The 15759-nt window shown below is 45.0% G+C and overlaps 1 protein-coding gene across 5 annotated transcripts in view; it reads right to left on the reverse strand.

Annotated features, from left to right (window-relative positions):
* Positions 1-748: 748 nt before the first annotated feature.
* LOC147016859 (ornithine decarboxylase-like) overlaps positions 749-15759 on the reverse strand; it is a 122441-nt gene continuing 107430 nt past the window's right edge. For all 5 annotated transcript variants that reach the window (XM_085845985.1, XM_085845983.1, XM_085845982.1 and 2 more), the window contains 2 exons: positions 12760-12968; positions 749-1265 (listed from right to left, as the gene is read on the reverse strand). In XM_085845985.1, the coding sequence (XP_085702111.1) occupies positions 1169-1265; positions 12760-12968 (306 nt within the window). In that variant the 3' untranslated portion in view covers positions 749-1168. The remainder of the gene's footprint in view (positions 1266-12759; positions 12969-15759) is intronic.

The raw sequence follows: 15759 nt of genomic DNA on the forward strand, positions 1-15759 counted from the left end.
CATTTGAACGGCAGCAGTATCAACTGGGTCCACCCGGCTCCCTTCAGCGGATACGATCCTCCACAAGTATCGAACCTCAATAAGCCAGGTGTTTGCTCTAATGGTTCAGCTGGCTGGCTTATGATCTTAGGGTCTTGAGTTTGAGCCTCTATCAGCTGTTGAATTAATACCAGGTAGGGTTGACTGAGCCTGTCATCCTTCTGAGGTTGGTGAAATGAGTACCAGTGTACTGGCACTGAATAGGTGGCACAGCCATGCCCCCAGAAAAATGATGCAACCAAGCAGCCACGACCTACACATGATAGCGAGGTGTTGGATCTTGGGCTTGAACAGATCACACTTACTTGGTTTCAACTTTATGCCCTATTGTCTTAACTGGCACAACACTTTTCTCACATCTTCAACGTCCTCAAATGTTTTGCTGTCCACAAGGGTGTCGTCCAGATATGACACACAGATTTCATCCCTTAGCTCCTCCAGGCAATGCTCTGTTGCGGCAGAATTCATGAGTCTGAATGGAATCCTCACCCATTCATAATCACAAATGCTGTCATTGGCCTCCTCTCTTTTGCCATAGACTCCTGATGGTATGCTTTTCCCTGGTCCGGTGGTGAGAAACAAGAACTCCCACAAAGGTTGTCATGGATATCTTGTACTCTGGGTATGGGCTGGTGGACAGGAATGATATTTATGTTCAAGTCCCAACAATCAACACAAAGTCTCACACCGATCCGTTTTGTACACAAAATGAATTTTTACATTTCATTGTAATTTTTTGGTGTACAATTTTCACAGAATGGCATGCAATCATACTATACGCCATTTAATGCATACTAAATATGCAATTTCTGAAACTCGAAAGGTTTGCGTTGACCTTAAGAAGAACTTGTGATGAGTCTTGTGCTTACACATGTCATCTAAGTTAATTCAAAAAAATAATTAATGGAAGCTTTCTTATGCGAAAATTGTATGACATTTGATAAATTGCATATTAAGAAATGGCTGAAATAAGAGGTGTACACTGTATATAAGAGGTATATAAGATATAGTAAGAGGTGTACACCGTCTATAAGAGGTATAAGTTGTACTTTAACAAGTACAACTTATCATCCGGTGCTCAGTCCTTATCAAGCATAAAACTGATATTTGCACCAGTTGTTCATTGGGTTCAGGAGTTCTGGACACAGCACAATGGCACCCAAAGGCCTGTGCCCTCCAGGGGAACAAACGTCTTCATGGCTTCAGGGAGGGTTTGCAAGGTTTCCCTGCAAAAGAAGAGTAAATGTCCAAACATTACTTCAAGCCATGTATTTATTATGTATTCCACCAAACATGGTGGAACTACACACTCCCAATCCTCCTTTCTTTCAACTATTTACCTTTTGTCAATTTATATCTAGATTTAGCCCTTCCACCCCTATGCTAATGCCGTAGATATCGTTTCGTTTCGCCAATGGAATGAGGATTCAATCATAGAAACAAACTCATGAGATGATAACTTTTGATGATGACAACATGTACTAAATATATACATATATATATATATATATATATATATATATATATATATATATATATATATATATACACATATACATACAGTACATAAACAGACATATACATACATATACATATATACATACATATTTGCACTGATGAGCCAAAACATTATGACCACTGACAGGTGAAGTGAATAAAATTGATTATCTTGTTACAATGGCACCTGTCAAGGGGTGGAATAGATGAGGCAGTGAGTGAACAGACAGTTCTTGAAGTTGATGTGTTGGATGCAGGAGAAATGGGCAGGAGTAAAGACCTGAATGACTTTGACAAGGGCCAAATTGTTATGGCCAGACAACTGGGTCAGAGCATCTCTGAAATGGCAAGGCTTGTGGGGTGCTCCCGGTCAGCAGTGGTGAGTACCTACCAAAAGTGGTCCGAGGAGGGACAAACCACAAACCGGTGACAGGGTGTTTGGCGCCCAAGGCTCATCGATGCATGAGGACAACGAAGGCTATCCCGTCTGGTCCGAACCGACAGGTCTATTGTGGCACGTCACAGAACATTTTAATGGTGGTCACGGGAGGAATGTGTCACAATCCACAGTGCATAGCACCCTGCTGCGTATGGGGCTGCGTAGCCGCAGACTGGTGAGAGTGTCCATGATGACCCCTGTCCACCATGAAAAACACCTACAATGGGCACACGAGCATCGAAACTGGACCTTGGAGCAGTGGAAGAAGGTCGCCTGGTCCGATGAGTCCCATTTTCTTTTAGATCACGTGGATGGCCGTGTACGTGTGCGCCGTTTACCTGGGTAAGTGATGGCACCAGGATGCACTGTGGGAAGATGACAAGCCAAAGGAGGGAGTGTGATGCTCTGGGCAATGTTCTGCTGGGAAACCCTGGATCCGGCCATTCATGTGGACGTAAATTTGACACGTGTCACCTACCTAAACATCGTTGCAGACCAGGTACACCCCTTAATGGCAATGGTATTTCCTGATGGCAGTGGCCTCTTTCAGCAGGATAATGCACCCTGTCACACTGCACACATTGTTCGGGAATGGTTTGAGGAACATGATGAAGTGTTCACGGTGTTGCCCTGGCCTCCAAATTCTCCAGATCTTAATTTGATTGAGCATCTGTGGGATGGGTTGGATCAACAAGTCTGATCCACGGCTGCTCCACCTGGCAACTTACAGGACTTGAAGGATCTGCTGCTAATGTTTTGGTGCCAGATACCACAGGATACCTTCAGGGGTCTTGTGGAGTCCATTCCTCGGCGGGTCTGCGCCATGTTGGCAGCACATGGAGGACCAACAGCATATTAGGCAGGTGGTCATAATGTTTTGGCTCATCAATGTATATATATATTAATGCAGTTCTGTAAAACTTCATGCCTCTGAGGCAATGGCACACAACATACAGAGATCCCAAGGTAGTTATTTCAATAGTGTGTGTAATAGCCCTTTCCATTTGTCTCGTGGGAAAAGGGAAAGACGCATTGCATGTGGCTCGTTTAGTTAGGTCCTTAATCTTCAATCTCTACACTTCTTCTTCCACTCCTTTGTCTCTCTCTCTCACGAAACACGTAAGAAAGCATGCACCCAAATCGATAACGACGACACCAACCAAGCAAAGCAGCACCGTGAGCACCTCATTCGCATCTGTGCGCCATTTTCCATTCAAAACTGCGTGCCAATACTCAACTGCCGTCTCACCTCAGACCTTCATTCTGCTCACCATATTGCACCACGCTCACCACAACCACTTCATACGACTACCAAAAATACACACAACAGCTCACGCTTACAGTTAAGTTACAAACGCGAGCGTTATTGACGACATCGTGACAAGGAATTTCCACCTCTTCGCCACAACGCCACATTACAATCTCTTCACTACAAACGCCACAACGTACTCGTACTTCTCTACAACCAACGCAACTGCCACATATTCATTGAACACTAACCGCAGCCTCGACGGATGCTGAGGAGACAACGGTCGGGTTATTTCGGGGCATAACTCAAAGCGTTCATTCTATCGACGCTCGGTTAGGCTGCATCCCGCACTAACATTTACACGTACAGATTCTCACACTATTACGATAGGGTCTTTTCTCTCTCGCATCTTTCTCTACCATCTATCTCTCGTCTACTGTGGATGCAAAAGAACAATCGACATGGGCAAGTCCCAACCAATCGTTCTTTTCAGAGCGAACTCAAGTGTGAACCATACTGACCTGCACCTCACATTCTTCCTCTTATACCACATTGCACCCCACGTCGCATTACACTTGCGCCTCTCACTCATGCCCACACCCGAGACACCCTCAGTATTTCTCCCTCCTCCACTTTCCTAAGCGTTTTGGGTTGCGCAGGTCTGCTGACCGTGCCAAGTATTGAGAGGTCACTTCTCAACTCAATTCAACCTCAACTGCTTCTCTCTCTCTGGGCTGTCTCTAATTTTCCTCGGGTTTGTGTGTATGTGATTGCACCTGTCATAGCATAAGTTAAGACTGTTTAAGAGTATACAGGATAACTCTGCACCGTCTTCTTCTTTTGTAAACATCGCATGTCTTTTGCCGCACCCCACAAATTCCTTGTTTTCCCTGCTGTACATTTACAATAAATCCCATACTGTGGCACATAATTTTCTTCACCCTTGTTTTAATAAATGTGCCTGTTGGACATGTACCCAGCTTGTTTTTGTCTCTTTCATTTTTTTTGGCCGCGACATTTTGGTGTCAGGAGCCTGACAATGTAGTGTGTGTGTGTGTGTGTGTGTGTGTGTGTGTGTGTGTGTGTGTGTGTGTGTGTGTGTGTGTGTGTGTGTGTGTGTGTGTGTGTGCGTGTGCGTCTGCGTGTGTGTGGGTCGCATGCCAATCTCACATGCCAGATGTTCTTTAGCTGGAAAACATACGAAGTGTCCAATATTGACCATCATTGGAAACCACCCTACACATGATCCTTCTGGGAAGTTTGGGTGCAAGACCCTCATTGATATAACACTCGTGAGACCGAATGGTCATTATCACCACCTGTGTCTACCTGCAATGTTATTATGTAATCTGCATTCTCTCAACATCGAGGTTGATGAATTAGGCCTGATCATGAACCATAACAGTATTGACCTTGCAGCTATTACTGAAACCCGGTTCTCTCCTGATCAGCCTGCGGACTTGTTAACTATTCCAGGCTTAGAATTGTTTTTGTGCCCAAGGATGGAGCAAAGGGGAGGAGGCGTTGCTATTTTCACCAAGTTTCACCTTCAAGCTGTACCTCTTAATGTTTCAGTCCCTGAAAATCTCGAATTGATTTGGGTGAGGGTCTGACCTCCTCGTCTGCCACGATCGATAGTGAGCACAGTCATCACCACCTTCGATTACCCTCCAAAGAGTCCATTAACAAGCGAGCTGTTCGATCACCTTAGCTCGACGATAGACCAGATCCTCACTCTACAGCCGGATACTGCAATCACCATTCTTGGCGACTTCAATTGACTTGAACTTTTCACCTTACTTTCAGACTCAACGGTGCAGATTCGTGAACGAGCCCACTCACAACGATACGACTCTGGACAAGATTGCAACAAATCTTGCTGAACATTATAATACAGTTGAGAGTATTTCACCCTTGGGACTCGGTGATCATTCAATGTGTCATTGTAAAACCACGATCCACCCTTCTGTGGAGGAACGTTGTTCGCAAACGAGTTGTAAGACCTCTGAAAGAGAGTAATGCACAGGAATTTGGAGCATGGTTGAGCAATCACGATTGGTCTGAGGTCTTGTCTACCGAGAACATGAACAACAAATGCAACATGTTTCATCATGCTTCACCAGGCGATCGACACCTACTTCGCACAACGAAGTGTTCACCAACATCAGCAAGATAAAGCATGGATAACGTCGTTCATAAAGACCCTTGTACAAACTCCTCAGCAAAGAGAAATTACTATACTTCCAAGGTCAAACGTTTAAAACGTTCAAACCGAGCACTATGGTATCATGAGATTCGTCTAATGACTGCTGGCAGCAGTAACTCACATCGCAACATTGCAGTTGAGAATATCGAGCAATCAGATCACCAAGCTATTGCTGATGCAATATGTTCTTACTTTGCATCCATTGGAGGAGATTTACAACCGCTGAAGCCTTCCTTACTCCCAGCGTATTTGTCATTTCTCCTGATCTGTCAAGTCCATCCATGGGAGGTCTGTCGAAAAGTTGGAAAAATCTAATCTTGCAAAGCAAGCCGTCCTGACAACATCTCTACCAGACTTATCCATAAGTTCTCTTACGAACTAGCCAAACGTCTGACGGACATAATTAATGCGTCATACAAGCAACAAACATTTCCAGTGTAGTGGAAAAGGGCATGTGTCGTTCCTATTCCAAAATTGTCACCTTTCACCATCAACAAGTTGCGACCCAGTTGCTCTAATTGCCCACTTCTCAAAAATTGCACACTTCATAGCAAAAAACACTTCATAGCAGAGCGAACGATGGAAGCAATGAAGCAGAACCTTAACCCCAAACTGTTTGGAAACATTAAAGGTGTATCAACTTCACATTGTCTGATTGATATTCTGCACACACTTCATGAACGTGCAGAAATACCAGGATCAATTTACTCAATGATGCTATTTGAAAACTCCTACAAATGGGAGTTGATTCATCTCTTGTTTCTTGGATAAGTGACTTTATTTCAAATTGTGAACAGTGTGTTAAGTTCACGGACAAGGTCTCTGAATGGATGCACATTAATGCCGGAGCTCCACCAGGGAACAAAGTTGGGACCTGTTGTATTTCTTGCCATGATCAACGATGCTGTTCGCCCCACTACAGCAACATTGCCACCGGTATTCACTGATTCAAATAGGTTGATGACCTCACATTCATTGAAAACCATAGTACTCACACTGAATCTCACATGCCAGCTGTTCTTGAACAACTTCATAACTGAGCTGTACGGAACGGAATGTATCTCAACCCCAAAAAGTGTGCGATTGTTGACATCTGTTTCACTTTAAATAAACCACCCCCTTCTCACTTGTCATTGAATGATATTGTACTCCAAAATTGTAAAATCATTAAACTGTTGGGCATCTTCATCCAGGCAGATTTGAAATGGGATGCACACATCAGTTGTATTGTTAAAAGAGTTCACAGTCATTTACACATGATTCAGAAGTTAAAATACTATTCCCTCCCAAGGAATGCTCTTGTAACCATTTTCACATCTTTTGTTCGCCCCACATTAGAATACAGAGCTCCTGTGTGGTCAAGCGGAATTAGCAGCTGGGCAATGTTGTTGAATTTGTTCAGAAAAGGGCTTGTAGACTTATCCTTGGCCCACAGTACTGCAGCTACTCGGATGCTTTACGTGATTGTGGTTTGGAGTCACTTGAAAAGGGACGTGAACAACTTTGTTGTTTTATCGCGAGATTGCTCCAAAATTCCAAACTTCACCACTTGTTACCTGCAGACAGATCTCATAGCAGCTATCAGCTACACAACTCAAAACAACTAACTGAATTCAAATGTAAAACCACAAGATTCAAGAACAGCCCAAATGGCATTTCTCATCTGCACAATGAATAAACTGCGGTGATTGTTAATCTTTGAACTTTGATGTCATGTGAATTGCTAAATTATTGTAAATTTTAATTCTGTTTTGATGTTCTTTTTATTTCCATTTTATTGTATTATCACATTCTATGTGTTAAAATTATCAATTGTAAAACTTACCTTAATTCGGCCTTTGACCGCGATGGAAGTTGAATTGAAATAAACCTTTATTTTTGTTATTATTCTTATTACTATTATTATTATTCCTCCTTTGGTCTTGCATGGCCCACACCCCAGCTTAGCCAGGACGTTATTCCCCAAAATCTGCTAAAATAGCCGGTGCATACATGGCAGCTCCGCTCAGCTGCACCTGACACGGTAAGTACTTAAGTAACGCAAGTACGCATCGAGGGCGCAATTCCCCGATAAGGTGATCACGTGTTCCTAGGGATACGGTTGTCAGACGGTGGACCCTGCATTACGTGGTCAAGTTATTGACGTTCACGGTCGATTAGCGACCCGCTAAGCTATTCGTGCTATAACTCAAATAACTCGAAGAAGTTATTCGTGTGCGACAGCCTGCGATTCCTAGTGAGTCCGGAGAGGAACCAGGGACAGCCCCTCCCTCGCGGTTCCCCCGCGACTCCGGGGCCATGACATTTTGGTGTCAGGAGCACGAATATATCTATATACACAGCTCTGGAAAAAATTAAGAGACCACTCGCAAAAAAAAATTTCAATCAGCATCTCTACATGTATGGCAGCCATTCCATTCCAGTGTCTGTTGAATTCCAACACAGGCACACCTCATTCCACTTAGTGAGGTACTCATTAGGTGATCACCTGAACCGAATCTTATTTAACAAGGAAAAGTATAAAAACTACTGCTGTGGTCATCACTATCCTCTTGCAATAGGACCAGCTGGATGGCAAAACAGTGCTAGTAGTACCTCAAAAATAATTGGAATCAAAAAAATAACTATTCACCATGCCAAAATAATTGAAAATAAAAGTTTTGAGTGAGGAAAAGAAGGGTTCAATTCTGGCTTTACTGGCAGAGGGATACAGTGAGCGTCACGTTGCTTCCATCCTTAAAATTTCAAAGACGGCGGTTCATAAGAACAAGGTCAAGCAGCAGACATTGGGGACAACAAAGCTACAGACTGGCAGAGGGTGAAAACGACTTTCCACTGACCGGGATGACTGCCAACTAATTCGAATGTCACTCAACAACCATAGGATGACATCAAGTGACCTTCAAAAAGAATGTCAAACGGCAGCTGAGGTGAAGTGCACGGCGAGGACGGTTCGATACAGGCTCCTAGGGGCAGGGCTGAAGTCGTGCAAAGCTAGAAAAAAGCCCTTCATCAATGAGAAGCAAAGAAGAGCCAGGCTGAGGTTTGCAAATGATCATAAGGATTGGACCGTAGAGGACTGGAGTAAGGTCATCTTCTCTGATGAGTCCAATTTTCAATTTTGCCCAACACCTGGTCGTCTAATAGTGAGATGGAGACCTGGAGAGGCCTACAAGCCACAGTGTCTCGCACCCACTGTGAAATTTGGTGGAGGATCGGTGATGATCTGGGGTGCTTCAGCAAGGCTGGAATGGGGCAGATTTGTCTTTGTGAAGGACTCATGAATCAAGCCACGTACAAGGTTGTCCTGGAAGAACACTTGCTTCCTTCTGCTCTGACAATGTTCCCCAACTCCGAGGATTGGTTTTTCCAGCAGGACAATGCTCCATGCCACACAGCCAGGTCAATCAAGGTGTGGATGGAGGACCATCAGATCAAGACCCTGTCATGGCCAGCCCAATCTCCAGACCTGAACCCCATTGAAAATCTCTGGAATGTGATCAAGAAGAAGATGGATGGTCACAAGCCATCAAACAAAGCCGAGCTGCTTGAATTTTTGCACCAGGTGTGGCATAAAGTCACCCAACAGCAATGTGAAAGACTGGTGGAGAGCATGCCAAGAATCATGAAAGCTGCGATTGAAAATCAGGGTTATTCCACAAAATATTGATTTCTGAACTCTTCCTAAGTTAAAACATTAGTATTGTGTTGTTTTAAAATGAATATGAACTTGTTTTATTTGTATTATTTGAGGTCTGCAAACACTGAATCTTTGTTGTTATTTTGACCAGTTGTCATTTTCTGCAAATAAATTCTCTAAATGACAATATTTTTATTCGTAATTTGGTAAAAATGTTGTCAGTTGTTTGTAGAATAAAACAAAAATGTTCGTTTTACTCAAACACATCTATCTATAATTACAGCAATCTCTGTGTGTCTGTCTGTCTGTTTGTTTCTCTGCGACCGCCGTTTCTGGACGACCGCTGGTCTGATCTGATTGAAACTTGCCAGGAATATTGCCGGGGCCCCGCGGATGTGCCTTTTCGAGGTTTGATGTCCATCGGACAAGCGGTTCCCAAGTTACGGCCATTTTACTGCTTTTTCATTGTTGAAAAGGTGTATATATGGCAGCTAAAGGATGTTGTTCCACCTTCTCACCTTATCATGCCAATTTTTTCCCAAATTATTAATAACCGGGCGATCACCGGTCCGAACGGATTGAAACTTGCCAGGAATATTGCCGGGGACCCGCTGATGTGCCTTTTCGAGGTTTGATGTCGATCGGATGAGCGGTTCCCAAGTTACGGCCTTGTATCTGTGAACCAATGACAGGACACGGTGCTTTGACATCACCAATGACGTCACAATTAATGTTTATTTTAAAAAAAATTTGAAGGATTGACGTCACAATTCTTCTTCGTTTGGTATGACGTCACAATCGACACTGGGGACCTGAGTATGTGCCTTTCTCTGGGTATGTGCCATACCTGGGTATGTGCCTTTCTCTGGGTATGTGCCATACCTGGGTATGTGCCAAACTCCCAAGGTTTGATTATTATTCAAATTATTAATTAATCCCAAGGTTTGAATTTTCCCGAGGGAAACAGGTGTTTCCCAAGGGTTTGAAAGCAGTTTTTTCCCAGGGTTGGAATTAATCGTGCTTGGTGGACATTTGTGAATACATTTACAGAGAGAGGGACGAGAGAGGAGGGGGGAGAGAGGAGGGGGAGAGAGGAGGGGTGAGAGTGGGGGGAGAGAGGAGGGATGAGAGTGGGGGAGAGAGGGGGAGAGAATGGCGAGAGGAGGGGGGAGAGAAGGGAGAGAGGAGGGGGAGAGAGAGGGGGAGAGAGGGGGGAGAGAATGGCGAGAGGAGGGGAGAGAGAAGGGAGAGAGGAGGGGAGAGAGAGGGGGATAGAGGGGGAGATAGAGGGGGCGAGAGAGAGGAGGGGGGACAGAGGAGGGGGAGAGAGGAGGGGTGAGAGTGGGAGAGAGAGGAGGGATGAGAGTGGGGGAGAGAGGGGGGAGAGAATGGCGAGAGGAGGGGGAGAGAGAAGGGAGAGAGGAGGGGGAGAGAGAAGGGCGAGAGAGGGGGCAAGAGAAGGGAGAGAGGAAGGGGGAGAGAGAAGGGCGAGAGAATGGGATGAGAGGGGGGACAAGAGAGGGGAGGGAGAGAGGAGGGGGTACAGAGGAGGGGGAGAGAGAAGGGCGAGAGAGGGGGGTGAGAGGGGGGCAAGAGAAGGGAGAGAGGAGGGGGAGAGAGAAGGGCGAGAGAGGGGTGAGAGGGGGGCAAGAGAAGGGAGAGAGGAGGGGGAGAGGAGGGGGAGAGGAGGGGGAGAGGGGGGCAAGAGAGGGGAGGGAGAGAGGAGGGGGTACAGAGGAGGAGGAGAGAGAAGGGCGAGAGGGGGTGAGAGGAGGGCAAGAGAAGGGAGAGAGGAGGGGGAGAGAGAAGGGAGAGAGAAGGGTGAGAGAGGGGGTGAGAGAGGGGAGGGAGAGAGGAGGGGACAGAGGAGGGGGAGAGAGGGGGGGCAAGAGAGGGGAGGGAGAGAGGGGCGAGAGAGGAGGGGGGACAGAGAAGGGGGAGAGAGAGGGGGAGAGGGGGGGGCGAGAGAGAGGGGCGTCACAATTCTTCTTCTTCGTTTGATATGACGTCACAATTGATGCTGGGGACCTGAGACTGCAGGCACGAAGCTGCACATACTGGCACGCACCGACGGGCCCGCACTAGTACCTATAAATAGTAAAACCAGAAAAACTGATAATTTTGCAGTGGTCTCTTAATTTTTTCCAGAGCTGTATATATATATATATATATATATATATATATATATATATATATATATATATAGATATATATATATATATATATATATACATACACAGTGTGCGTGCGTGTGTGTGTGTGTGTGTGTGTGTGTGTGTGTGTGTGTGTGTGTGTGTGTGTGTGTGCGTTTGCGTGTGCGTGTGTGTGTGTGTGTGGGTGCGTGTGTGTGTGTGTGTGTGTGTGTGTGTGTGTGTGTGTGCGTGCGTGTGTGTGTTTGTCTGTCACTGTGCTCATATTAAGCCTTTTCTTTGATTTCTCACACCCCTGGACCAATTTTCACCAAATTTTGCAGATGTGCTGGGGATAGCCAGGATCACGTTATGGAAATAAATAACCTCCCCCCTCCACAATAAATTCTCTGTATGTACAGTATGTGCATAGGTCTGAAAATCATAGGAAAAAAATTAATGGCTGGGCCATTTTCCGCCAAATTTTGCATACGTGCTGTGGTGGCCAGGGAAGCCTGGTGTTGGCGCAGTGGTTGGGGCAGCGACTTGGGATCCAAAAGGTCCTGAGTTCAAGCCCCGTTGGGCTAATGAATTAATACACCAGGGGGTTGACTCAGCCTGTCATCCTTCCGAGGTCGGCGAAATGAGTACCAGTATACTGGGCCGGTGTATACCCCGGTTAAAATAGGTGTACCATATCCCTGTGTCGTAAGAGGCGACCAGGGTTGCGTCAGGAAGGGCATCCGGCGTAAAACATGTGCCAAATCACTATGCGGATCATACGGATGATCTGCTGTGGCGACCCTTAACGGGAGCAGCCGAAAGAAGAAGAAGAAGGCTGTGGTGGCCAGGGTCAGGTCATGGGTACATATCAACCCTCTCACAAGGCAATTCTCCATATGTATGTGTGTTTATAAATCGGAAAATCAATAAACACCTCAAACAAGAAAATTTTGGGTGGTGGGCTTGCGATCCGAGGATCCTGAGTTCAAATCCCACCTCTGTTGAATTAATACCAGGTGGGGTTGACTGTCTGTCATCCTTCTGAGGTCGGCAAAATGAGTGCCAGCTTGCTGGTATACTGTGTCGGAGTGGCGACCCGTCCAGGATTGTGCCCAATAGCGAAGGAGACTGCTTAGGCAGCACCAATGCTCTGCACAGAGTGTGGTCCCAATGGATTGAATCAATAAAATGAGGCCATTTGGCCCATCACTGCCATGGTGCACTCTCGGGGTTAATTTTTTGCTTCAGCTCTTGATTGTTTACGAAAAGTCGAAGTAACCCAATTTTGATTGGGTGACACAACTTGTCCATAAATAAAATGCAGAGCAAAGACATGATGATACATCTGTGCACTTATATATGAATAACAAGGAAACAAGGACACCAGTAGACAATTAGCAGACACATTAAATGTACTGGGTTTGAATCAGGGTTCTCTATACCAGAACCCAGCAATGCTGTTAGACCAACCCACTTGTAATAATTAATGTTAAAATATGGTCTCAAGGTGATTCCAAACAAAAACAAAGGTGACACAGAAACATCAGGAAAACTGACCAGTCCTTCTGAGCAATAACAAATACACCTTCGGGAGGAGAATAGCCATTGAACATGCTCCAAGTTGTCATCGAGTAGGCACCCATGTTTTTGACAATGAGCCAGTCTCCTGTGGAAAGCTCTGGCAAAGAGCAATTCCTCACGATGCAGTCGTCGCCATCACATGTATGACCCCATACAGTGGACTTGAATGTCACTTCATTTTCACCCTGTCATGCAAGGAGCAGTCACAGATAATATGAGTGTTTTGGAAGTTTCTTTTTTATGTCTTAGATTACATATTATATGATCTGTATGACTAAAATATGCAGTGGGTATGTTCACTTTAGAAATGCTCCAGACAAAACAAGAAATTTCTGGATTCGTCCAAGGTCAATACCAACAACAAAAAATTGGCCATTTTTGTGTCCATTTCTGGAGTTTTGTCAACAATCTATATCCCTGGAAAGGTAGTGGCAGCAGAAACAGTGGATACGTTTAAAATGGAATTAGATAGGTACCTGTAAGTATTTCAGATAGAGGAGTATATGGATGTTGGCAAGACTTTTAGGTAGCTTGAGCATTGATGGGTGATTGTGTGCATGTGTACGGAGTGTTGTTGATGGGGGTCTCGTTGGTGGGCTGTGCTTCCCTGCTGACAGATTGCTGGTAGCTTGTACATGTTGCTGCGTTTGAGCCTGGGGAGTAACTGTTGAAATACCAACATCTTTTTTTTTTCCTTTCACACTTCTTTCTTCTTTTTTCACAATCCTCTTTCTTCCTTCAAATTCTTGCTTTTTCTTCTGTTTTACTCTCTTTTTCTATCTTTCATTATCTATCTCTCCAAGGAGAAGTGAATTCTTGCAGATAAATTTCCGTAGGGCTCAGTTGGCTGCACCAGGATGGGTTTGAGGGTTGTGGAGTGGCGGCTGAAACCCGAATCCTATCCAGGTTCCTCCTGATGACTCCATCAGGTTCCTTCTTGGTCTTCCGTTTGAATAGGATCCCCGTGCAATATGTGTTGTTTTGCTTTGTACAAGTTAAAGTTAAAGTACACACTATTTGATGAAATACCCATTTCTGTACTAGAAGGGCGAATTGGAAATAAAAATGGGGACGAAGTGCTGAGAACTAGATTTTGTCAAAAATGCTTCTATTAGGCAAATGAGACTATTTTTACATGAATTAGGATCCTTGCGTAAATGTGTTGTGCTTAGTACAAGATTCAGTACACTCTATCATAAAACACGTGCGTTTCTGCACTAGAATAGTGATTTTTAACAAACAAAAAAAAAACTTTGCAAAACCTGCTGAGAACAACCTTTTGTGTTGGAAACGCTTTTATCAGGCAAATAGGCCAATTTTTACATGAATTCCATTCTTATTCTTCGTACAAGCTTAGTACAGACTGTTTGATGAATGACGTACGTTTCTGCATTACAATAGTGAATTGGAAATAAAACATGCACAAAGTGCTGAGAACTATCTTTTGTGTCAAAAACGCTTCTATGAAGCAAATGAGACTATTTTTGCATGATTTATCATGTATTGTTGCGGGCCGGGTATCGGCGACGAGCACGACCGCGAGATGGAGCTGCAGAGTCGACTCCACCGAACACCCGGAATTTAGATCGTACCTTTTCGGAAAACTCCGAAAAGTACGGGTCCCTTATTGGACCGTGAATCGTCAATAATTCCACCACGTGGTACAGGGATATTTGCCAATCTTCAAAATACCTAGAAGACCACGTGGCGATCTAACGAGGATTCACACCCTCGACGGCGCTCGTACGGAACGAGCCGCTAGCATGTCTGACCCGTGTGCGACCCGAGCGGATGATCACCGAGATCCGTCGGTCCAAATGTCCCCTTACGGCGGCAATTGCCTTTATAATTCACCAACACGTGCTATGCTAAGCCAATGGAAGAAATACAGCAAAACTGATACATTTAACAAATGTATTTATTTATAATGGGGGGGGGGAAGGGGGGAGCACGCAAGAAGCAGAGTTATCACGACGAATAGAGAAGCAAGTATGTACAGCCAAGAACACTTATACAATTCCTACTTACAGACGGGCCCACACTCAGATGCACACCCAAAGAAACGAACCCAATGTGGTCTTTATTATCCCTTCGGCTCAGAGGGAAGACGAGCTGAGGGACGAGAAGATAGCAGGCTACCTGGCCACACCGCGTGGCTCGACGTCCGCACCTTCCCGGAGCACATCGGCCAAGAAGGAACCAGGGCAACCAGACGCAGACCACGTCAGCCACAAGACGCGCCGTGAACCAGAGCACACCAGCGACGAGACGCCTTCCGCCCAGCCTCGAGCTCCAGCAGATTCCTTTGCTCTCCCGATCTCCGATTCTGACGCTCGAGCAGATTCTCTCGCTCTTCTTCTGATCTCTCCCTCTGGCAGATTCCCTCGCTCTCCTGATCTTTGATCTCCCTCAGGCCTGGTCCAAGCGAACCGATTCATGACCATATTTGGGAATGGAATTCAGTTCGATCACATTCCGAACACGCCCGCATACAAGCGAGCATGCGGAGAATGCCGGGAGCAGAGGGTTACCGTTGTTTTAGTTGGAGATGTAGGAGCCATAGTTGTTGTGAGTGATGTAAAAATGTAAAAGAAAACCCTGACTATCAAAATAACTCACAGCAAACGAACATTTATTCACCCATTAAACAAGGGACGGGGACCCGAACTAAAACACACTTACCGATATAACTGTTCTATTGGACCTGTATGTTGAGTGCTGTAAAGCTTCCAGATTCGCGACAGTGTGTATTGCTTTGCTTCATACAAGCTAAAGAACACCCTATTTGATGAAACACCCATTTCTGCACGAGAATGGTGAATTGAAAATAAAAACATGCACAAAGTGCTTGGAACTAGCTTTTGTGTAACAAAAAAATGCTACTCTGAAGCAAATGAGACTATTTTTGCATGATTTAGGATCCTTGTGTAATATGTGTTGTTTGCTTTGTACAAGATAAAGTGCACACTTTTTCAT

Source organism: Eptatretus burgeri, chromosome 11 (assembly GCF_056783735.1).
Source record: "Eptatretus burgeri isolate ZD-2024b chromosome 11, Ebu_testis_v1, whole genome shotgun sequence".
In the NCBI taxonomy this organism is placed as follows: Eukaryota; Metazoa; Chordata; class Myxini; order Myxiniformes; family Myxinidae; genus Eptatretus; species Eptatretus burgeri.